This window comes from Gopherus evgoodei, chromosome 3 (genome assembly GCF_007399415.2).
Source record: "Gopherus evgoodei ecotype Sinaloan lineage chromosome 3, rGopEvg1_v1.p, whole genome shotgun sequence".
Lineage (NCBI taxonomy): Eukaryota > Metazoa > Chordata > Testudines > Testudinidae > Gopherus > Gopherus evgoodei.
Genome location: NC_044324.1, coordinates 96,202,079 through 96,227,465, shown reverse-complemented (window position 1 = coordinate 96,227,465; position 25,387 = coordinate 96,202,079). Strand labels below are relative to the sequence as shown.

The window sequence follows — 25,387 nt, the reverse complement described above, 5'->3', positions numbered from 1 at the left end:
AGAAATAACTTTTTGATTTAGGGACTAAGAGACTGTTTGCATTTTCAAGAGTTTTTATTGTCAGTAATAGGGACAAGTGACAACAAAATGTCCTGTGGCACCTTATAGACTAACAGACGTTTTGGAGCATGAGCTTTCGTGAGTGAATACCCACTTCGTCAGATGCATGTAGTGGAAATTTCCAGGGGCAGGTATATATATGCAAGCAAGAAGCAGGCTAGAGATAATGAGGTTAGTTCAGTCAGGGAGGATGAGGCCCTCTTCTAGCAACTGAGGTGTGAAAACCAAGGGAGGAGAAACTGGTTCTGTAATTGGCAAGCCATTCACAGTCTTTGTTTAATCCTGAGCTGATGGTGTCAAATTTGCAGATGAACTGAAGCTCAGCAGTTTCTCTTTGAAGTCTGGTCCTGAAGTTTTTTTGCTGCAGGGTGGCCATCTTAAAGTCTCCTATTATGTGTCATCTGTTAGTCTATAAGGTGCCACAGGCTCTTTGCTGCTTTTACAGATCCAGACTAACACGGCTACCCCTCTGATAAGTGACAATAGTAAGCATCTTCCCAAACACAACTGCACTGAAGAAAGATACTCCAGTCAGAGATTATTATCTCTATTCCAGAATATTGATGGCACTTTCTTATCACGTGGACACATAAAACTGAGATTAAACCAACTGCAGTTCCTCCTTTTGTATCTACAAGAAGCAATAAAAAACAAATGAAATATACTTGAAAGCTTCCCTGTTCCCTGTGCCATAAAGGCCCAAGCTCTATCTTACAGCACATTTACATTACTCAAGCATTTTCCAAAAAGGAAAAGTGCATGTGATACCAATGTGTAAACACTGATTTAACCTGACCTTTGAACATCCCCTTTCCAGTCAGGGTTGGTATAGATCAATACTTGGGTGGGGGACATTTATGCAAAATTTCTGTGCTATAGAAAGTGGTTTAGATGATGCAATAGGGGACACTCTTCCCTCCATACCAGTACTGAATGGGTGCCTGAAATTTTGAGGGGTATTATAAAGTAGGAAGTGCCCTTCTTCACATGAGACCTAAAACTGAGATCCTGACCAGTTGTGGATATTAGAAGTTCCATGGAACCTTTTGAAAAGAAGTGGTGTTAAGTACAACTTCATTGTCCTAGCCAAACACCAACTACATAGGTTGCCAACTACTATTTCAATTACGTGGGTAGTTACTTTGGGTAGTGAGCTTCTAATCTTTTTCAGTCTATTGCCCTATATGTAGTACTGGTGCGCACTGTTGAACAGCTACTGGGCTTCACTCTAGAGGACTCAAGGCTTAATGTGGGCCCAAAGAAGTAACATGCCCATAATCCCTGCATTCCTTCCTACCCTGCCTATCTTGTCATGTCTCTCCATATGTCTTGGAAACCTAATACCTGTCACCTTTCATCCTTTTCCTTCTGTCTCTTTTTCCATTTCTCTTTTTTCTCTTTTTGCTGTCTCTCCCATCTGTCCTTTTCTTTCTCTCCTTTCTCTCTTGTATTTTTATCCTCTTCTCTTATATGCCTTCCTTTTTTCTCTGCCTCCATGGACCATTTGTTATTCCCCCTCTGTGACAGAGATAGGATGCCCTGGTGCTGTGCTTGGTATGTACTTATTTCAGGGGCTTGGCAAGGGCTGAACTAACAGGTGTAAATATTCTGGTCGATTGCTCAGAATCATTTGTGCTATGTACACCCAAATGGTTCTGACATATTAAGGGGAGTTATGGTAGAAGTTTGTGGATTGCTAAAAATAGTTTAGCAGGAAAGAAAAACAAATGTGTATTAATATGTAGGCACTAGGAAACATTTGTGACAATCTAATAAACATACAGTGAAACGTTGTAAATAGACTAAGAGTATGTCTACACTATGAAATTAGGTCCAATTTATAGAAGTCGTTCTTTAGAAATTGATTTTATAGTCGATTGTGTGTGTCCCCACTTAAGACCATTAAGACCATTAACTCATCTGAGTGCGTCCACAGTACTGAGGCTAGCATCGACTTCTGGCACGTTGCACTGTCGGTAGCTATCGCACAGTACTCGCAGTCTCCACCGCCCATTGGAATTCTGGGTTGAGATCCCAATGCCTGATGGGTCAAAAACATTGTCGCGGGTGGTTCTGGGTACATGTCGTCAACCCCCCGTGAAAGCGACAACAAACAATCATTTCTCGCCTTTTTTTCCTGGGTTACCCATGCAGACGTCATACCACAGCAAGCATCGTACCCGCCTAGCTCACCATCACTGTACATCTCCTGGGTGCTGGCAGACATGGTACTGCATTGCTACACAGTAACAGCTCATTGCCATTTGGCAGCAGATGGTGCATTACAATTGGTAGCCATCATCGTCTCCTGGGTGCTCTTTTAGCCGACCTCAGTGAGGTTGGTCAGGGCACCTGGGCAGACATAGGTGCTCCTGGCAGACCTCAGTGAGATCTGTCAGGGGTGCCTGGACATAAATGGGAGTGACTCCAGGTCATTCTCTTTTTAAGTTTCTTCTTCTGGAGATTCAGTTCTGCCTGCAGTCATATTGCACCGTCTTCTGGCGAGCAGCCAGGAGACGACGATGGCTAGCAGTTGTACTGCACCATCTGCTGCCAGCCTAAGATATATAAGAGAGATAGAGTGGATCAAAACAAGAAAGAGACCAGATTTGTTTTGTATTCATTTGTATTCATTTGCTCCCTGCTCCCTCCCTCCATGAAATCAACAGTCGACAATTGTTTCAGTGAGTTCTGCCAGGAGCACCTTGAAAAGTTTAATGGAGATTCAGTCCTGCCTGGACAAGTGGGGGGAGGGATAGCTCAGTGGTTTGAGTATTGACCTGCTAAACCCAGGGTTTTGAGTTCAATCCTTGAGGGGGCCATTCTGTGTGACAGTTGTGTGCTTCTCCTTGATACAAACCCACCCTCTTTGTTGATTTTAATTCCCTGTAAGCCATGTTGTCAGTTGACTCTCCCTCAGCACTGCTGCAGGTCCCTGTTATAGCCTCTGTCCTGCATGCCCTTGGAGATTTTTTTCAAATGTTTGGGCATTTCATCTTTTGGAACGGAGTTCTGATAACACAGATTCATCTCCCCCTACAGCAATCAGATCCCGTACCTCCCGTTCAGTCCATGCTGGAGCTCTTTTGCAATTCTGGGACTCCATCATGGTCAACTCTGCTGATGAGATCTGCACTCACCTGCAGATTGCCACACTGGCCAAACAGGAAATGAGATTCAAAAGTTCATGGGCCTTTTCCTATCTACCTGGCCAGTGCATCTGAGTTGAGAGCACTGTTCAGAGCAGTCACAATGGAGCACTTTGGGATAGCTCCCGGAGGCCAATACCGTCAAATTGCAACCACACTACCCCAAATTCAACCCGGCAAGGTCGATTTCAGCACTAATCCCCTCATCGGGGGAGGAGTACAGAGCCCTTTAATTTGAAAAAACTGGCTTTGCTATGTGGATGGGTGCAGGGTTAAATCAATGTAACCCTGCTAAATTCGACCTAAACTCGTAGTATAGACCAGGGCTAACTCATCAGACATTGTTTCTGAAGTTAGTGGACAGAACTATCAGTGTCAGCTTTACTCTGTGTCATACCCATTTCTCCTACCATCAACCTGAACTGGATTCAAACCAGGGCCCTAGGGACGAAAGTGTTCCAAAAAAGGTCACTTCACTGTAACTATGTTGGAGTGACGTTCTGTTTCTTTGTCCTCAGAAATTAGCAGCAAGATGAAATACTATGGAATCCAGCATGAGCTGAGCACCGAAGATATCATTCAGAAGCTGAACTTGGCAGAGGAGATGCTGAGGGAAATCCAGCATCGCAAGCCTTTCACCAATCAGAGACTGCTTGCGGATGATGAGGCTGATGCTGCACAAGAGCGTGAGTTTTAGGTCTCTATCTATTTGTGTGTGTATTCTGGTGGAAAGGCACAGTAGAGCAACAATGTTCCAGTACTAATCAGACCCTGGTAACCAGTGATGTTGAACCTATGTGAAGAATCTGCTCATAGATGCTGACTGTAGTGGCTGGCCAGCTGGACTACTCATGGCTTAAGAAAGCACATGCTATTATGGCAAGCATATGAAATCTGTGAAACCATTAAAGGTCTTCATCTAGAGTTTGCAGTAGATTAAATAATCACTGCTTGAACAAGGGGTTAAAGGTGATTGTGCCATGCCACCATGCCTCTTTCCGAAGATTGCTGATTGCAAAAGGAAAAACATGAAAAATGGGAAAGGTTAGAGTAAGCCATTATCTGTCAGAATGAGGACTATGTAGACTTACAGGACCTTATTCACCACTATGAATATATCTAGACTACAGCTGGAGGTATAATTTCCAGCACAGGTAGATGTATACACACTAGCTTTGGTCATGCAAGCATGCTAAAAATAGCCACCATGATGTGGGTAGGTGCATGGGCCAACCGAGTACAATCCCATCCAAGAGTATAGATGTGTACTAGGGTGGCTAACCTGTGCCACCACCCATGTCGCCAGTGCTACATGCTATTTTTAGTACACTAGTTTGATCAAATCCAGTGTAAATACATCTGGAAATTATACCTCCAGCTGCAGTGTAGACACATCCTGTGTGCCTCCAGACTTAGGCCAGGGTAACGTCACTGATTTCCGTGGGGTTCACCAGCATAAAACTTGAGTCACACTGTAGTGAATCAGAGCCACAGTTAGCTCACTATTATTTCCAACCTGGCCTAGGTAATTTTGGGAATATTGTACCTTGAAGGGTAAGACAATAAGTACTCTTTCATCCAAAGAATAAAAGTATGGACTAGTTAGCTGAGACTGTAAACCAACAAATGGACTAGTTAGCTGAGACTGTAAACCTGCCCATTTCTATAATAATTCATTGCAATTTGAAATTTTTATAAGAAGTTAAAATGAGACAAGTTTTTTTTTCCAATCAGAAGAATAGTTAGAAATAAAGTCTAGCTAAGTGTCATAGGTCAATACCCAAGTTCCCTGCGAGCAAATGTGTTTTTACTGACTCCCTGATTAAGGACAGCCACTCAGGTCATATAGTTGGTCTGATGCTGGTATATGTAAACTCCATCAGAAAGAGCATACGCTGATCTTGATCTTTTTGGAAAGTCACATGTAGCTAGATTGGTAATTCATGCTGTGAAGGGAGAGAACAAAAGAATTCAGAAAGATTAATCAATAACCTCTGACTCTTCTCTCAGTACTAAGGCAGGTTGAGGAGTGGCAGCTGAGGTACAATGACACAGATCTCTGTTCCCATCGTATTGGACCAGCTCAATGACTATAACATGAAGCTGTCAGACTTACAGGAGGCTCTGGACCAGGCTCGTGACTATGTCAGGCAAACGGAGGATACAAATCAGGAAAATACTGCCAAACTCCAAGAGAATGAGGTACTGTGCAGCAGCATGTATATTGTAAGTGTGTCTATGAACAGCACATTTTCATTGCCAAGGACATTTTAATATTGGATTCTAAAATGTGTAGCTACATAATGACAGTGTAGAAACTTTCCTCTGTGTGGGTTTCTGTATCATCATCTGTGTGGGTTTCTGTGTGGTTTGATGTTATCATCATCAGAGGGATTACTGTCTAATGGCTAACACACAGAAATGGGAGTCAGGACTCCTGGATTCTGTTCCCAGCTCTGCAGTTGATAAAGTGTGTCACCTTAGGTAAGTTCTCTACCTTTCTGTGCTTCTGTTTTCTCACATGACCCTAACTTCATAGCCCTGGCCCATGGACCACAGTGAAAAATGTAATGGTGCATTCTGCCGCATGGATTTGGCACTCTTAGTCTAGATGTAAGCTACATAAGTGCTAATAAAAGTTACCTGCTATCCAGAGCTACAGAAGATGAAGACATAGTCTCTGCCCCAGGGAGCTAACCAAGACACAGGTTTGACAGCTCAAACATATCTGAGATACATATTAATAAACCATGGCAAGGATTTCACGGCTCAGCCTTCTCTGCACAACGTGACTACTCTTAATTTAATGGGGGTAATCAGGATACAACTCAGATCTTCTGTTTCAGAAGAACAAGGCCCCCTCACTATAACTAAAGGAGAATTTCCTTTAAGTATTATAAGCATAGGTCCTATAAGAAAATGAAGCAGTTTTTGTTCCATTCAGCAGAAGGCAGTGGTGTATTCACACACACACACACACACACACACACACACACACACACACACACACACACACACATTCAGATGAAGATCCACATTTCAAGTAGTCATGGTTTAATTATTTTAAATACATTCTATACATAGTAAATTATTTAAAGAGGGATTTGAATAAAGAGATTGAGGCTGTTTGGAGCATTGTATCGAAGAGTGCAAAGTACAGTGTTGATTTGATAAAGAGTGCAAAGTACAGTGTTGAAGTATGATGCAAATAAAGTATTTAGGAATGGTGCCTTGAGAGTCAGGATGACTCTTGGGTTGGCAATATTGGTAACTTGAATTGATGTGGAAGGTAAATAAAAACAACAGAGATGATCAAGAGAGGAACAACATGGTCACAGGAACCAGATTTTAAATAACAACATTTGATATTAAATAAAATGGGCAAGATAAGATGCAGGAATTCCCAGAAAGATAAGGTTTCTTGGTAAAAAGGAGATTTCTAAGGCCAGTCCAAGGGTGTTAGCTGTAGGGATGCACTGGAACTGGTGGACCTGAGAGATGTTGTAAGAAAAAGAAGCACCAGATACATGTCCTTGTTTTAAACAAACATCCAGGAGAACAGCGCAGTGAATCAGATCATTATTTTATTCTTCCTTTCTGACTTTCAATATCACTAAATAGTATATAGCTAAGATCTCAGTGTTTTCTTTTAATAATTAAATATAAAATCAGGCATTCGTTTTTGTGAATTGCTCTATAAGAAGCTTAGGATTCTCATGTACAGAGTCTTCTTTGTTCCTCTCTTCCTTTTGTTTTATAATTACTGTGCAGAGCAGATCTGCAGCTTAATCTCATATTTATAAAGTGAAGGCTGAAGTATGTTGGATGTGGTCATAATTGTTCTTTGCTTTTATCCATTGTTTGAGTTTCATTACTTTCCACTAAGGCAGATGCTGTACCAAAGAGAACATTCACATTAGTTTTATTATTGTTATGGAAAACAGATCTCTAATTTGTACATAGTAAAATATCTTCCAGTCCAAACTATTCTACATGCCACTGTGAAAAGTCCATATTTAATTTGTCTTTGTACTGCAAGAGCAGTGTTCTGGTGGTGTAGTAAGGGTGGTTCATTCCAATAATTGCTCAAACTGCAATGTACAATGAAATTTATTTTTGTAAATAAAGGCCTAGTCCTCCATGAGCACAAGCCAAACTGGAAATGTCATATTATAATATGCAACTTGAGAAGTGTGAGCAAAACTTGGTCTTAACTTTTTTCCCATTTAATTAATGATATCTGTTTGTTTATTTTACCAGTACAACTGTAGTGTTCATATTAACAACATACCAGAGAAAATTAACACTGCATTTTACCAATGCACAAAACATTTCTGAATATGGATTTATTTTTTTCTGCAGAAGCAACAAGAGAAGGTGAAGGAGCAAACTGATGATGTGAACAGTATTCTGCTAAGTGCCATAGATACTTTAGTTGAGCCACAACTATTCAGCACAGAATTAAGTGATGTGATAAAGGTAGGTGCCTGATTGTATGACCAGTTTAAATGCCATACCTTATTTTTTAACAAGTCACATATTCAAAATATCAAATTTTGAGAACACTTTCTATATAGCATTGCTGAAGTACTGACAAATATTCCAATAAAACCTAATCATTTCTGCCACAGTCAAAATATTTGTAATTAAATTTTACTGCCATAGAAAATTGATGTTATTTTAAGAGCACCTTATTAGGGATAGATTTTAGTTAAGCCTTTTGTCATGCATTTCTCAGTTACTTCACAGGGATGCTCTGCCAAGAGGCCAGAATATGCACTGAGCAGAGAACTGTTCCGTGTGTTAAAGAAAAAGCCCCACACAAACATCTTTGTCCATTTCAGGCAGAAGGCAGGAACAGGTTAAAGACCTTGAATCTCAACTTAGAGATAAGCAGTTGTTGGAGTTTGATTATTATACATCCAATCTACAAATCCTCTTAAAAGTCAATTACTCTGTGGAGCAGTGGAGTGAGGAAGTGAGGATTAATGTTTCATGGTGTAAAATAGGTTGAGCCTTTTTGTTTCAGTGCTGAAAATAGACGAGAGTGGTTGGAAAATGCCAGTTATTTTTGTGATAGAGGTTTTTTTAATATTTTCTGGATTTTTTTGTCTTTTTTATGAAAACCTGAAGCAAACTAAGAAGAGGTTTCTGATAACCAAACACTGAAGAACTTTACCCAAAAAAAATCAGTTTCTATTTTTTATAGAAATGGAAACTTTTGACCAAAATTTTGGTGGAAATTTTTCATTCTGGTTATTTATTTTATTTTCTTTTTAACAAAAAAAATTGAAACAGAAATTTTTCATTTTGGTTGAAAAGTCACTTTTCATTGATAAACTGGCTTAATGAAAAGAACCCCACACGACAACCCCACAGCAAAACAAGAATCCCCCCCCAAAACATGAGACTTGCTGTAAGCATAATCTTTTTCATGTTATGATCCAATATGTACATGTGGCTCTATTTGTACATCAGTTACCTGGCAAATATTTCATACAACAGGTCTTTAGAGTTTGTTTTTCTCTCTTAATTGCCAAGTATAAATGTAACATATCGCTGGAAGGGAATTGGCATGAAAATGAGTGTTAAGCAGCTCATTTGCTATTACAAGAGACTCTTAGCTCACTGTTCTGTTCCATCCTTGTGTCTTGTAAACCAAGGCAACTATGGTTTAATGTTGATCTACAAGACTTTAAGCAGGTGGATTACACGCTGGAGAGGAGCTGGTTGCAGACCTGTCTTATGTTTGACCTTCTGTACGAGCATTTTATATGGCTATCCAGGAAAGATATGGCTGAGGCAAAGAGACATTAGTTGTCCTCAGCCATAGGCACTATAAAGAACCACTCATGAACTGTTGGTAGTCAGTCTTCTGAATCCATGCTGCCATACCTATTAGTAGTCCCATCAGCCGGTCACTGTAAGATGTTTCTTTGCAGATAGAATTCTTTAACCATGATTTTTTTTCTCTTTCTAATTTAAGAAGAGCCGCAGATACTGGCTTTTTGCAAAGAAGCCTCCATGAGAATTCCCCTACATAATCCCATCAGTGGGCCCAGGTTTGTCCCTCCACAGAAAAAGATTCAGAATATGTCTGAATTCAATCTGTAGGAACTACACTAGCAGGAGACTTCCCTATGGCTAAAACTGCAATCAGGAACCCCAAAGGGGCTATGCAGAAGACATAATAAGCCCGAGGCTGTATTACTTTTATGGTTACAGTCTGCTGGGAGTGCAAAGGTTCCATATGTATGGGGAGGGGGACAGTGCCACAGAGGTGGATGAGGCCACCCCACCCCTCATTCTGTGCTGTGGATCCACATAGGGTGAGCCCTTCAAGTGCAGATCAGTGGAGTACGATCTGTCACTTTTATCCTACCTATTAAGCCTCGATTTCAGATGATTTCAGCTAATCACTGTGGCACTAATATCAGCAAAGGTAATGGAAGATACGACCATCTCTCAAATGTGTTCATGTCCCATGTATCTATCCACTGTCCCTCTGTTTATGATATTTTGGCTTATTTTTCTCACTCTTCACACTCCTCCCTTTCAGTCACCTTGACCCCATCTGTATTTTGCCTCCTTTTCGACTTCCCTCTTTTTCATCTGTTAAAATATATCATAGTTAAAATATGTTACCTAATAAACCAAAAAAACCCTGTATTGTTAAGAGTAAAGAGGATATTTTTGTTACTATTTTCAGATTCTTTCTATCCTTCTATATTTTGTTTAGAATGTTTCGGGGTTCTATGCAGAAATAGATGGCGCTAAAAAGGAATTGCAGGAAAAACTAGCCAATTTGTCTCGATTTGATGATGATTTGGTGCAGCAGGCTATGGAATATGCACAGGAGCTTCAAAGACTTGCTGACCAGTTGGACCGGTAAATTTTAACTACAACAGACTGTACTGTGCTAATTTTAAGGGCTGCTAGTACCACAGATAGATTGGTAAACAGACAAGCAAAAAGATAGTGGCATTATATATACTGATTATAGATACATATTAAACAAATCACTGTAAAGTCATATGTGCCAGGTATTATGCCACAGTCTGTGAGAAAGTCTTTTAACTAGAGCTGATCAATATTTTGTTTAATATTTTAGATTTTTTTATGTCAAAAATAGTTGTTTTAATTCCCTTTGTTTGTTGTTCATGCATTTTTCAATCATTTCTTTATAATCCCAAAGTTACAGAGGCACAGATAAGTAGATAACTGAGAAATAATATGATACTGGCAAATGTAAATGGGGACTGCAAAAATAGCTCAAAAGAATAAAATGGTTCATGTGAGTGAGATGGTTCACATAAAAAATTGCCTTACAGCTACAGAAAGAGGTAGGGTCTGCTGTAGTTTTGACTCAAACTGAGTGTACTATACCTATAGTAATTTAAATACCAAATGGATGGTGTCAAGGTGAATTGGTCCAGTTGCATACATTAAAAGTGTCCCAAGCCTTTTTGTTCTATTGAGAGATGATAAATACTTAGATTTAAACCAATATATACAAAAGTGACTTCTAGACAGATTGGAATTATGGATTTATTTACAACTGTGAGTATGTGTGAAAAAATTACTATTGTAAGTGATTACTTGCAGAAAACATGTTCACCAAATTCTGCTTTCAGTATCATTGAGTAAAGGTATTTATGTGCATAAATGTCTGCAGTATCAACCCTTAGCTGCTTATCAAGTATCTAATGTAAATACATTTTAACACTTGTTCCTTAATATACCTAAACCCCAGATAGGCGTTGAAAATAGAGAAAAAAATTACACAGAAAGCCAGTGGTTTCCTATTATAAAACGATACAATGCAGAAACTTAAAATTACATAGCCAATTACAGGGATCAGCAACCTTTCAGAAGTGTGTGCCAAGTCTTAATTTATTCACTCTAATTTAAGGTTTTGCGTGCCAGTAATACATTTTAACATTTTTAGAAGGTCTCTTTCTATAAGTCTATAATATATAACTAGACTATTGTTTTATGTAAAGTAAATAAGGCCCAGGTAGTGTGAGTGCCACTGAAAATCAGCTTGCGTGCCACCTTCGGCATACATGCCATACGTTGCCTAACTCTGGTCTATAATTTTACATAAACTGGAACAGAGCCCCACAAAAAACTGTTATGTTAGGTATGAGAGCTACTAATTAATGGCATTGCAGTCATTTGAAAGAGAGTGCCCCCACGACAGGATGAAATGGATAGCTAGCACTTTATTGAGTACATGACATCAGGAATTTAATACAAAGCAAATGGAAACCCTTATGGATCGTACTGATGGAAATGTGACACTTACGTTTGTTGGAAAAATTATCCTATAGTGAAAGTTTAATCCCTTAAAACATTTATTCTGTCTTCAAATCATCCCTTCTGGTTTTGTTGTTTTTCTTTGCTTGTCTTTATTTTGTTTAGTATAGTTTCATTTTGGTCTTTGGACACATTTAGCAAGACATTTCAGAAGAGAGAGTCCAATCTGGAGATGCATTAAGGCCCTGATCTGTCAATCATTTACATATACGATTAATTTCATTACTGAGAGTAGTCCCGTTGAAATCATGTGTTTGCAGGATTAGGCCCTAAATCTGGAAAGTTAGGATAAAGTGTTTTTGAATTCCTCTCGGAACCAAACATAAGCTCTGAATTTTCATGGGTTTGTTCATCATTACATGTAAAAACCTATTGAAAGTTGTTAATAGCTGAAGGATTGAGGTCATAAATTGATGTGTTAGATATACCAAGTAGCTAGCTTAATTATTATATGAAACTGGAATATGTAAACTACACCTAAATGGTAGTCTTCATAAAAGCACTCAGTGCTGGCCTATCTCTGCTCTCATTGGAGTCAATGGTAAAATTCCCATTGACCTCAGTGGGAATAGAGTTAGGCTATTGCTGAGTGTTTTTGAAAGTTCCAGTCAAATGGGCTAATTCCATCTTCACACATGTGCAAACCCACGGAAATCAAATGGGAGTCAATGGGCATGTATGGAAGTGAGATTTAGACCAAAGTTCCTGTGTTTCATAGTTTTACAAGTAAGAGATGTAAACAATTTTTTTCTTTTTTTTCCCTTCTGTCCTTCTAACAGAAATTTACACAGTGTTGATACAAATGGGTTGGTACAAAAGGCATTAAATGCCTCAAATGTGTATGAAAATATTGCTACTTATATTGAGGAAGCTAATGAAACTGCATTACTGGCATTAAACACAACACACAGACTCCGTGATGTAAGTAGTTTTCATAATGTTCATGTCTGCTTTGCACTGAATCAGGGTCCCAGCACGATGTTATAAAACTTTAGGCTCTTAAGTGTAAAGTAAAACCAAGCTCTTCATCATTTGTCAATTAACATTTTTGCAAGAATGGGGGCTTCATCCCTGTTGTCTGATCAAATTCCAAACTAGTTAATTACTTCTGCTACCCCAAATTTCCCCTGTAGTTTCAAAAGTATGCAGTGGTGTTCTTCACTTCCTGTCCTAAACTGTTGTGTAGTGTTGCTGTGTGCTGTTAAACGGCTGCCATGTTTTGCCCCCAGAGAGGCTGCATCTCAGGAGTGGTTGAAGTGATAGATCAGAAGTGATGCAGAAGGTGGTGGTGATTAGACTCTGACCCCAATTTGGCAAAGCTAGCTAAGCATATGTTTGATGTGAACATATACATAGCGCCATCCCTTACAAGCAAAGCTCTTAAGCATAAAATATGTCCCACTGACTTCACAGGTAAAGTGCTTTGCTGAATCTGCCCCAATGCCCTAGCATTGATTCCCATACAGTCACTTAAACACTCTTAAACTATCATTTACTTGCTCTACTGATGTGAAAAGGAATCTAAGTTGGTGTAACTTGCGTGCCAAAGAGCCAGAAGAAAGCATATGTTTAAGTACTGTTCACCATACTTTATAACTTACATCCACTTACATATCATTACTGAATTTGGCCCTAATAGTTTGTAAGCTCTTTGGGATTCTGTGTGCTGTAAAGCAGTACTTAAGTTTAAGACATTATTAAATATAGTGTACAGCAAGTAGAATAACTTTTAATGTGCAAGTTTTACACTGGATTGGCCTCTTGAGCCATCCAGTACATTATTTCATTGGGAAGCCCATGGGCCTCACTTGGCCTATCTAGAAAAACTGCACAAAAGAACAACTTAGCTGAAAATTAGATTTGACATCTGAGCTGCCGTTCATGTTTGTGCCATATTTGAATTCCGACTTTCTAACACGGTTGTTATTATTTTACAGCATTGTAAGTATGCACAGTGCTTTACAAACATATAGGAGGATGTTGTTCCTGACCTGCAGAGCTTACAAATTCATCCTTCAATACACTAGGCTGACCACCTATGTCTCATCCAAGGGACTCCATCCTCTGGGCAATGAGTCACTGAGGAGAGATTACTACGGGTGTCATGGCCCGGGGAGCCTAACTTTGGAGAAGGAGTAAGCAATTCATGAAGCAGATCCCCAACCCCTGCATATAAGAGCAAGCAACCATTCTCTTGTCTTAGAAGATTCGCCCTCTCGGTCTCACTGCTTTTTGGCCCAATTTTGCACCCAATTTTGCCATTGACTTCAATGAAAGCAAGTTCCAGAATCAAAAAGCATCTTATGCATCTTCTGTTTATTCCACAGCTTGCTCCATTCTTCCTCCCTGCCAGGGCATGATCTCCCTAGTGGGGAACTGATAATGGCTACTTCTTCCTTCTCAGGGATAGTGTCTTGCAATCTGAATAGCATGAAGATTGGTTAGGCCACATCTTAGTTGCCTAATATAGATGATATTTGTGCTATATTGCAGATTTATTGTTCAATTCGCCTGTCTGGAGGAAATACATTCCTTTAAACTTCAGTTGCAACCTGTAGAAAATTTGCATTTGAGCCTTTTTTCTCATCCAGTCACCTACTTTTTACTTTAACAGAGAAAATGGAACAGCAGCAATTTTGTAGTTTGTGTCTGTGTGAAATATTATGTCATCTAAAAGCAGACACAATAAAGAGATATGTTTCGTCAAGCAGATTCTGACCTTTTTTTTAAAATGAATTTGTAGGCTGTAGTTGGAATTGATACTCAGATCATTTACCATAAAGATGAAAGTGAAAGGCTCCTCAATCAAGCCAAGGAACTACAAGAGACAGCAGATGCCAGTAAATATACATCCTTCCTATTGGTTTCACTACTTTGCCGGTAATACAATAGCTCTGTATATGAAAAGAGATTTCAAAAGCACATCATTAAGGAGGAAATGCTTCTGCAACAGAGTAACATATTGATCAAAGTTAGAATCCAATGCGTTAGAAAAGGAAAATGTACAATTTGAATAGCTAGTGTCATGCCAAGCTGTTGAGAGTTTTCTGTTATTTACAGTGGGCACATTTACAGGTGTATTAAAAGATTAAGGGTCTGATCCTGTAAACATTTATGCATTTGAGTAACTTTACTCATCTGACTAGTTTCATGGAGGTCAACACATTCATTTACTCACATGCATAAGTGAATGCAGTTTTGGGCCCTACAAATCTAGTTAGGAATAAGATAAGATTTAAAAGATTCTGGCATTTTCTTCATTGAAAATAATGGAACTTCTATAAAAACAATGGAAATTACTGTTTTTATTTTTAAAGTCCTTGTGCTTTCCATAACAACTCTCCTTGAAGTTTGTGGCTGTAATATATTAGTTCCTGTCCCAAGTAGTTACTGGCTATCAAAGCTCTTTTTGAGAGTTGATCTTTCATGAAGATAGGGAAGCAGCTTCCAGATTCTCCCGAGAAGACTCTTCCTGGAGAATGTTGAGCATCAGCCGGAAGATTGCTTAGCAATTTAGATCACCTGAAGCCAACATCACTAGAATGCATAATACTAAAGTTAGTCAGGGTAAACACTATAGTAATTAGTGTTTGTTAAATGCACCGCAGTATATTTGTGCAGCATAGTAACACTAAAGACAAGATTTTTAAGTGCTCTTTGAAATCATAGAGTTCAACTGTTTCTTCTGTTCTGTCCTCACAGGTAATGATTTAACTGTTGCGGACACTAGTCGCCGTATTGCTGGAACAATTGCCAGAAAGGATGCTCTGAAAAGCCGCTTGATGAAAGCCAGGAAACAAATTCAATCGATAGAGCAAGGTTGTAAGATAAATACGTCGACTTTATCTTTACTATCTGACTATGACATTTATAGTAAAGATCCCCACTCTGATTAGCTCAAGCAGCATTTGGCTGAATCTTTAAAAATAAGATTTCATAAACAAGTCTGCATTTAACCCATTCAAAATGTAGGAAAGATTCGTGGAACTTCGCGATGAAGGCAGAAAATTAAGATAACCTGCATTAAAACACACTGTCTCTCTGATGTGCACGTTCTTAGCCACGAGGCACATAATATACACATAACTACTCCGATTGGCATCTCATTAGTCATCAAAGTCTTGTCACATGAGTCATTTAGGCAAAGCCAGAAACTGTTCACATGGCAAAGCTGAGCACCTTTTGTCTCCCCAAGTTGCAATGATGATGATATAATATAAAATTTACAGGGTGACAAGTTTTAGTTCTTTCTCTTTTGTTCATTATTTTTAAAAAAAATAATGTGAAGACCTTCCCCAGTAGCAGGGGCGGCTCTAGGTATTTTGCCACCCTAAGCACGGCAAGCAGGCTGCCTTTGGCGGCTTGCCTGTGGGAGGTTCCCTGGTCCCGCGGTTTCGGCGGCACGCCTGCTGGAGGTCCGCCGAAGCCGTGGGAACAGCAGACCCTCCTCAGGCATGCCGCCGAAGGCAACCTGCCTGCTGCCCTCGCAGCGACCAGCAGAGCGCCTCCTGTAGCTTTCCACCCCAGGCATGCGCTTGGCATGCTAGTGCCTGGAGCCGCCCCTGCCCAGTAGCAATGACAATGCAACAGCTCATTCTATGGTGCTTTCCATAGCATGATGAGATAACATATCCTATCATCTGAGGCTGCATTGACTTGTCTTGGCCTCCGGTTTAGTGAAGGTTGCCGTCCATCATGTTATTCTTGACTTTATTACAGACTGGATACTCCATTAATTTGTAGACCTATTGCACTAATAATCAAAATTTAATTCAAGTGTATATTGTACTTGGCAGATTGAATACTTCGTTGGGCTGCCACTGGCAATTTATGATTAGCTAGGTGTTCCCTTAATTCTTGAAATAAATAGAGGTCATGGGCATCCATTAAGCATTTCCAGCTGTTTTTTACCATGTCCTGAGGGCCATGCATGTCCCAAGTGGAGCTGGGCAACAATTTTTCATCAAAACTTTTTTCAGTGAAAAACGGCTTTTTGACTAAAAGAATGTTGTCAGGTGAAAATTGTGGTTTAGTTGATATTTTCAGGGTTCTTGTTTTAAAAAAATCTGAAAGAGAATGTCAGTGACCAAAAACTTTTCAGTTTTTGTTTTTCTACAATAACCTGAAAATGTTCACCAAAAAAAATCCAACAAAAAAATTCATATTCTTTGACAATTTCACAGAAAATAAAAAATGTTTTTAATCCATTCTAGTCCCAGGGCCTTGGATATACTAGCCATTACAAATCGAGCTCATTGAAAAGCTTAAAATGTAACAGTCTAACGATCAGCTAAGGGCAGTTGATACATCTTAATCATTAGTATAACAGCAAACAAGGGAAGGTTTTCAAATTTCTGTGTAATTTGAAAAAATAATAAAACTAAGGTTTGGTTTTTACCTCTGTGTGAGGAAAGCTCCAGCACTGTTGAAGTTAAACTCTGGTTAATCTTATTTTCATTTTCTGATGCATTAGTCAGAAGTAGGCTACTTTAATAGTATTTATTACTGCTCGTTCTCTATTTATATTACAGGTGATATTAGACAGCGTTTGGACCAATCTAAACTCATTAACCAAAAGGCTGTCAATACTACCATGGCAGTAACCCAGACTACTACCCCAATGGCTAAGAGTCTGAAGAACTGGTCCCAGAACCTTCAGAACTTTAAACATGATGCAGTTGCTTATAACAGTGCTGTGGACTCGGCTGGGGATGCAGGTATACTAATTGTAAAATGGCATTGAGACCCAGTGTTACTTAGTGTTACTATAGCAGGTATTCATTTCAAGCACTATACTGTAAATGTAGATTGACAAGTGTCACCATTGAATATGGTATGAGTTGCTTTCCCTGTCACCTCACAGCATATTATATTACTATTTGCTCTAACTACTGGATAACATGTGCTTGAAAAATGACCCAAATTTTTGAGACTCATTGAAAGTCAACAGGGTGTTAGGCTCCCAAAGGCCTAATTTACTTTTGAAAATGGAACTTAGGCCCTTTTGAAAATTTTACCACTTGTTACATACATGTTACCAATTATTGTTTTGGTGGTGATGGTGGTGGTGACAATAGTGGTGGTGGTTTATTGTTATTGTAGCACCTAGAGATCAACCACAAACAGGGCCCCATTGTGCTAGGCACTGTAGCCATAGAGAAGAATGGTCCCTGCCCTGAAGAGATTATAGTCTAAATAAATAAGCAAGACAAAGGATGGGGAAAGGGATATAACATACATACAGAGTGATCATTGGGATGGATTGTAAGTGTCATGTTAGTTTCCTAGTTTTGGGAGGGTTTGTAGCAGGCTGTTAGGAAGGGAAGGGATCAACTAAACAGAAAGACAGAAAAAGAAATAAAGAGGGATCATAAAAGGGAGGGAGGTAAAAGGGACAAGGAAAAGGAAAGAGGGAGGGCAAATGGAGTGAGGCTGAGGCCAGGAGACTGGAGAGGAAGGAAGAAACAGCCAATTAGCACAAAGAATATCCAGAGTAAAACTCCAAAAAGCAGTCTCATGACCTCATTGGTGTCCAACTGTATCTACTGCAGTTGCTTCTGTGTCGGTTGCCAGCAGAGACTTTGATTAGCTCTGCTCAGGAGTTTCTTCACAGACTTCCTGTGGGATTCTGGGCAAATCACTTAGGCCCAGATCATCAAAGGTATTTAGGTGCCTAACTCCTATTGAAATCAATGGAAGCTTGGTGCCTCAATACCTTTGAGGATCTGGGCCTTACTCGCTCTATGTTTCAGTTTTCCTATCTGGGAAATGGGCATAGTACTCATCTAACTCACAGGTATGTTGTGAGGTTAAATCCATTGATGCTTGTAAAGCACTGTGAGATGTTCCGAAAGAAGGTGTTACATGAGTGCAAAGCTGCTATTGTTATTCATATTGGAGTAGCACCTGGAGGCACTAAAAAATCTTATAGTACTCCGCACTGATCCTGCATGCTGTTGCATACAGGCAGACACCTGCACCTACACAGAGCAATGGTGAAGTGAATGGGGCTGTACAAGTGCAGAGGTCCACCCATATGGAGCAGTTTGCAGTATCAGGACGTTTGCTTAAGAGAGGAAGCAACAGGTGGGTGATGCAAACAAATACTAGTGACAGGGAAGGGAATGTAAATTGAATTCAACTGGTACAAAAACAGTGTTATGCAGTGGGGAATTGGGCTTTTAGTTTCCTTTCTAATTGCAGTGAAGAATCTGACAGAGGTCATCCCTCAGCTCCTGGATAAACTGCGTACAGTAGACCAAAAGTTGCCAGCAAACAACATTTCTGCCAGCATTCAACGGATCAGGGAGCTAATTGCTCAGACTAGGAGTGTAGCAGGCAAGGTAAAACACTTGGATCAGACATTCGGTTACGAGTGATAATGATCAAATGCATCTTACTAACAACTCCATTTCCCTGGGCTAGATTCCAGGTCTGAACCTTAATGTTATGTTATCTCTCTCTAACAACTGGATGAGCACAGTACACTAGTAGCAATTAAAATCTTTACAGTTGATACAGGCAAATAATTAACATGGTATTCATGGCAGAATATAATAAATATGATGATAATATTAATTAGCCAATTTGATAATGATGGTCACTGCAGCAGAATCATTTAAAGCTAAAATGGTATTTACTATTAATTTATTATTCAATTGCCAACATTAATTACAAGCAGCAGCAACTGTGATCTCTTCAGTAACAATCATTGTGAGTTCACAATATTTCTTTTTGTTAAAAAAGGCCTTTTTCACGTAAGAAAATCTGTACTATACTAACACCATGGTGACATTAATTGTAACAGCAAAAGTGTAGAGATTTTTCTGTCAAACACTTTATAACAACAGTTGCTGAAAATGAAAATGATATATTCAGTTGCATATGGATGAATTCTGAGAAGTCAGTATAAGAATACATCTGTGCAGTTTGGAATATTCTGGCTGTAATGGTGTACCAGGTTTTTGTGACATCCTGCTGGAAGCATCACTGCTCTGCTTCACCCTGCCCCAGGAAACAGTTCTCTGAGTGGAAAAGAGCAGCAAGTATTAGACCAGCCATTAGACCAGGACCAGCCATTTGTGGAACCATTGAGATCTGGTCCTCCAGCAGCTAAAAGGGCTGGACACCAGCAACAGCCAATCAAGGCACAGCTCCAAAAAAGGAGCTGCCTGCTAGCAAAGCAATTCCTGGCAGTGAAGTGAGGAGGGACTCTCCCTAGGCCACAGCCAAAGGAACCAGGCCACGCCAGGGCCCATTTCTGACCACAATCAAGGAAACGTGTGCATGAGGAACCCTGTTGGTTTAATTCTGGAGAAGGAATTAAGCCTCAGAAGGATAAGAAACCATTTGATTTATCATTGGCCCTGAAGGGCAAGGATCTTCTATTTGAGTTTGTTGTACCCCAGAAAGGGGTTTGAACTGTGTGACCTGGCCACAGGACCAAGCCACAAAAGACCCACAGAGTCTGACTGATAGCCTGCAGGAGGGTGCAGGGAGCTGAAGGAAATGACAGTATTGTACCCGGACACGGGGGGGCACTCAAAGAAGTAAATGCAACCCACCATAAACATGGTACTAGAAGTGGGATGCGAGACCTCCTCAGTTCCCTCAGTCAGGAACTACAATATTTGACTTTTTCCTTAAATATGTTTTAGTTTTAAAACATTCAGTTCTTCAAAATGTAAAAACATTGCTTTAAATATGTTTAAAGATATCTTAAAATGAATGCTCTTGGCCTGACTAACCTCTCATTTATACCACATTTACACTAGTATAACTCCATTTACTTCAGTGGAGTAACTCCTGATTTAAACCAGAGAAAGTGCGAGGAGAATTAGGTCTATTTCTGAAGCAAAGAAATAAATGATTGGGAAAGAATTTTTTAAAATATGCAAGAAGTTTGTGGTGTATCGAATAATATTATAGTCTTGATTCAACAAGACACTGAAGCATGTGCTTAAGTCCCATTGAAGCCCTATTAAAGTTAATTATGTGTATTGTTGAATAGGGGCTTCAATGAAAGTAAAGACAAAACTGACACCATTTCATTAGTATGTTTCCCTTTATCTTTTTACAGTGTGTTTCATTGATTTGGGTTGTTAAGAACATACAATCAATGCTAATTCCATGTTTGTCATTATTAGTCAAGGAAGCCGTTAAGGGAGTATGTTTGCAAATTTCCCCATAGCAGAGTCTCAGAACAGAACGACTCTAACTTTGTATGTTTGCCACTTCAGGTTCAAGTCTCTATGAAGTTTGAAGGCCGATCAGCAGTAGAAGTTAATCCAAAGACGAGCCTAGATGATTTAAAGGCTTTTACCTCCATGAGCTTGTATATGAAACTTCAGAAAGACCACCCACAGCTGGCAGCATCTCCAGATAGATTTGTTCTGTACCTTGGAAACAAAAATGTAAGAGAATAATCTAATTAATTTTATTCTGAAAAAAAAAAAGACAGACGTGAAAATAAGTATGTGGATTTTTCAGCAACATTTCTCTATTTCCTACCATCAGGGATTTCCACAGTAATATTTTACTGATGCTGGTCATTGGTTAGTACGGTTACCAAATGTCCCAATTTTATAGAGACAGTCCCAATTTTTTGGATCTTTTTCTTATATAGGCTCCTATTACCCCCAACCTCCATCCCGATTTTTCACATTTGCTGTCTGGTCACCCTATTGGTTAGTGACATGCAGTGAACTATCCTTGCAATTTTTCCCTCTCTCCAATAAAGTTTTCTGTCCACGTAGCAAATTGCATTGCCTGGTGTACTGAGATACAGAGGCTGGCTGCAAACTACACTTGCCATCCACACTCAACTGGTATTGAACTGCTCTGAAGCAATTACTTCTCTCTGCCAGGCTGTGGGTCACACGTAATCAACACAGTACTGCTGACAATGTAGATTTCAAGTCTTGCAGTTCAAAGGTCTTAGAGATAAGAGTGCTTCTTTGCCTATGGCATAGAATCATAGATTCATAGATTATTAGGGTTGGAAGGGACCTCAGGAGATCATCTAGTCCAACCCCCTGCTCAAAGCAGGATCAATCCCCAACTAAAACCCCAAATGGCCCCCTCAAGGATTGAACTCACAACCCTGAGTTTAGCAGGCCAATGCTCAAACCACTGAGCTATCCCTCCCCCTACTCAGTAGCTACTGCTACTAAATACCCTCCTCATCTCTACTTTTGAACACTTGAACACTTGTTATCAAAAAGTGTTGTGAAGCAACTGTGTTAAATTTTTACTGTTAAAGAAAAACAAAAAAGACACATCTCACAAACTATGTGCAGTCTGGGCCAACGGCTAGTTTGGAAAGGTGAAGTCAAGGGCTTTTCTCTTTAACGGTTTTTTTTTTTTAAAGGAATTTCTGTGTACAGTGCATGCAAATTAAGAAATTCCCTGCTGAGAGCAGATCTGATTATGTACATCATATCTATGTCCTTGGACAAGCCTTTGTTGCCACTTCCTATATTGATACTGCCTAGTAAACAATAGGCACATGCAAGAGCATGTGATAGATTTCAGTCAGAAAATGTCTTAGAAATATTTAACCTGGCAATTACTTCATCCAAAATGGATTTGAAACCATACCTTTTGGAACAGTTTTGTCCCATGCAGCGCCATTGAAGGTGTGCTATACATAAATATTCCCTTTTGTCTAAAACTGTCTAACATTTATTAGCTTTTTTGGATTACGAGTGAATCAAGTAGTCCTGACATCCCAACTCGTTGGTGTTTTAGGCAAAAGATTATATGGGTCTTGCAATCAAGAATGACAACCTGGTGTATATTTATAATCTGGGAGGTCGAGATGTGGAGATACCACTGGACTCCAAGCCAGTCAGCTCTTGGCCTGCTTACTTCAGTATCGTCAAAGTTGAGAGGTAAAGTGTTTATGTGGAGCTGCTCTATTTCTTATGTGATCAGTTTGGTTTGACAGGTTTCAGAGTAGCAGCCATGTTAGTTTGTATCCGCAAAAAGAACAGGAGTACTTGTGGCACCTTAGAGACTAACAAATGTATTTCAGCAGGAGCTTTCGTGAGCTACAGCTCACTTCTTTGAATCACGTCTGAAGAAGTGAGCTGTAGCTCACGAAAGCTCCTGCTGAAATACATTTGTTGGTCTCTAAAGTGCCCCAAGAACTTCTGTTCTTTTTGCAGTTTGGTTTGAGAATTTCACAAGTGACCAAGTAAAACTCACCAGTTAACTCTCTAAGGCCTTGTCTGCATGGCCACTTTACAGCACTGCAACTTTCTCACTCAGTAGTGTGAAAAAATACACCACTGAGCGCTGCAAGTTTCGGTGCTGTAAAATGCAGTGTAGCTAGTGCACCAGCACTGGGAGCCGTGCTCCCAGCACTGGGAGCTGCTCCCCTCATGGAGGTGGGGTTTTTATAGCTCTTCCAGCGCTGGTGCCACAACTACACAGACACGTTAAAACGTTGCCACAGCAGTACATTAATGTTGCTAGTGAAGACGTGCCCTAACATTATCTTATGGGATGATGACAAGGCTGGTTAGCGAGGTCTTTAGCAAACTGATGAGATAGCCAGGCCTGCCAGTCTTGTTCAGAATTCCATGGGAATAGGGATCCCTTGAAAAACTACAATATCATGAGTTAAGAGCCCTTTTTTGATTATTTTCACTCCAGTATGGCATATGTCACATTTGATGTTCTAAACACAGTAAAGGCAGGGCAGAGTTTTTAAAACAATTGCAGAAGAAAAAAGACAATGCTCACCTCAGGCCAACAGTGACTTTAAAAAGACTTTCTTTCTTTGGTTGGACAAAAAGGCAGTCTGGAAATGTATAAGGGCTGTCAAGCAATTAAAAAAATAATTGTGTGATTAATTGCGCTATTAGACAGTAATAGAATACCATTTATTTAAATATTTTCCACATTTTCAAATATATTTATTTCAGTTACAACACAGAATACAAAGTGTACAGTGCTCACTTTATATTTATTTTTTATTATAAATATTTGCACTGTAAAAAAACAAAAGAAATAGTATTTTTCAATTTACCTAATACAAGTTCTGTGGTGCAATCTCTTTATCATGAAAGTTGAATTTACAAATTTAAAATTATGTACAAAAACAGCCTGCATTCAAAAAATAAAACAATGTAAAATTTTAGAGCCTCCAAGTCCACTCAGTCCTACTTCTTGTTCAGCCAATTGCTAAGACAAACAAGTTTGTTTACGTTTATGGGAGATAATGCTGCCCACTTCTTTATTACAATGTCACCTGAAAGTGAGAACAAGTGTTCTCACGGCACTGTTGTAGCCAGTGTCGCAAAATATTTACATGCCAGATGCACTAAAGATTCATATGTCCCTTGATGCTTCAACCATCATTCCAGAAGACACGCATCCATGTTGATGACAGATTCTGCTCAATAACAATCCAAAGCAGTGCAGACCGACGCATATTCATTTTCATCATCTGCGTCAGATGCCACCATCAGCTCAGGATTAAACAAAGACTGTGAATGGCTTCCCAATTACAGAACCAGTTTCTCCTCCCTTGGTTTTCACACCTCAGCTGCTAGAACAGGGCCTCATCCTCCCTGATTGAACTACCTCATTATCTCTAGCTTGCCTGCATATATATACCTGCCCCTGGAAATTTCCACTACATGCATCTGATGAAGTGGGTATTCACCCACGAAAGCTCATGCTCCAAAATGTCTGTTAGTCTATAAGGTGCCACAGAACTCTTTGCTCCTTTTATAGATCCAGACTAACATGGCTATCCCTCTGATAGTTAATTAAATTTGTGACTGAACTCCTTGAGGGAGAATTGTATGTCTCCTGCTCTGTTTTACCTGCATTTTGCCATATATTTAATGTTATAGCAGTCTTGGATGATGACCCTGCACATGTTGCTCATTTTAAGAACACTTTCACTGCAAATTTGACAAAATGCAAAGGAGATACCAATGTTAAATTTCTCAAGATAGCTACAGCACTCAATCCAAGGTTTAAGAATCTGAAGTGCCTTCCCAAATCTGAGAGGGATGAGATGTGGAGCACGCTTTCAGAAGTCTTACGAGAGCAACACTCTGATGCAGAAACCACAGAACTCAAACCACCAAAAAAGAAAATCAACCTTCTGCTGGTGGCATCTGATGCCATCATATGCCAGCAATACCCCTCTGCTATCTACATCAGCCAAACTGGACAGTCACTATGGAAAAGGATAAACGGACACAAATCAGATATTAGGAATGGCAATATACAAAAACCTGTAGGAGAACACATCAACCTCCCTGGCCACACTATAGCAGACCTTAAGGTGGCCATCCTGCAGCAAAAAAACTTCAGGACCAGACTTCAAAGAGAAACTGCTGAGCTTCAGTTCATCTGCAAATTTGCCACCATCAGCTCAGGATTAAACAAAGACTGTGAATGGCTTCCCAATTACAGAACCAGTTTCTCCTCCCTTGGTTTTCACACCTCAGCTGCTAGAACAGGGCCTCATCCTCCCTGATTGAACTACCTCATTATCTCTAGCTTGCCTGCATATATATACCTGCCCCTGGAAATTTCCACTACATGCATCTGATGAAGTGGGTATTCACCCACGAAAGCTCATGCTCCAAACTGTCTGTTAGTCTATAAGGTGCCACAGGACTCTTTGCTGCTTTTACAAATTTAATTAACACATTATTTTTTTTAATGAGCATCATCAGCATGGAAGCATGTCCTCTGGAACAATGGCCAGCATGAAGAGGCATATGAATCTTTCGCCCATCTGGCACGTAAATATCTTGCAACACAACCTACAACAGTGCCATGCAAATGCCTGTTCTCACTTTCAGGTGACATTGTAATTAAGAAGTGGGCAG

The 25,387-nt window shown here is 39.7% G+C and overlaps 1 protein-coding gene across 1 annotated transcript in view; it reads left to right on the top strand.

The window, feature by feature from the left end:
• LAMA4 (laminin subunit alpha 4) overlaps window positions 1–25,387 on the top strand; it is a 130,545-nt gene that overhangs the window by 70,822 nt on the left and 34,336 nt on the right. Inside the window, 12 exon segments of the mRNA XM_030556152.1 lie at window positions 3,728–3,895; window positions 5,220–5,262; window positions 5,264–5,411; window positions 7,572–7,688; window positions 9,949–10,097; window positions 12,308–12,449; window positions 14,272–14,368; window positions 15,231–15,347; window positions 17,060–17,245; window positions 18,732–18,871; window positions 20,768–20,941; window positions 22,278–22,420. Of these exon segments, the coding sequence (XP_030412012.1) occupies window positions 3,728–3,895; window positions 5,220–5,262; window positions 5,264–5,411; window positions 7,572–7,688; window positions 9,949–10,097; window positions 12,308–12,449; window positions 14,272–14,368; window positions 15,231–15,347; window positions 17,060–17,245; window positions 18,732–18,871; window positions 20,768–20,941; window positions 22,278–22,420 (1,624 nt within the window).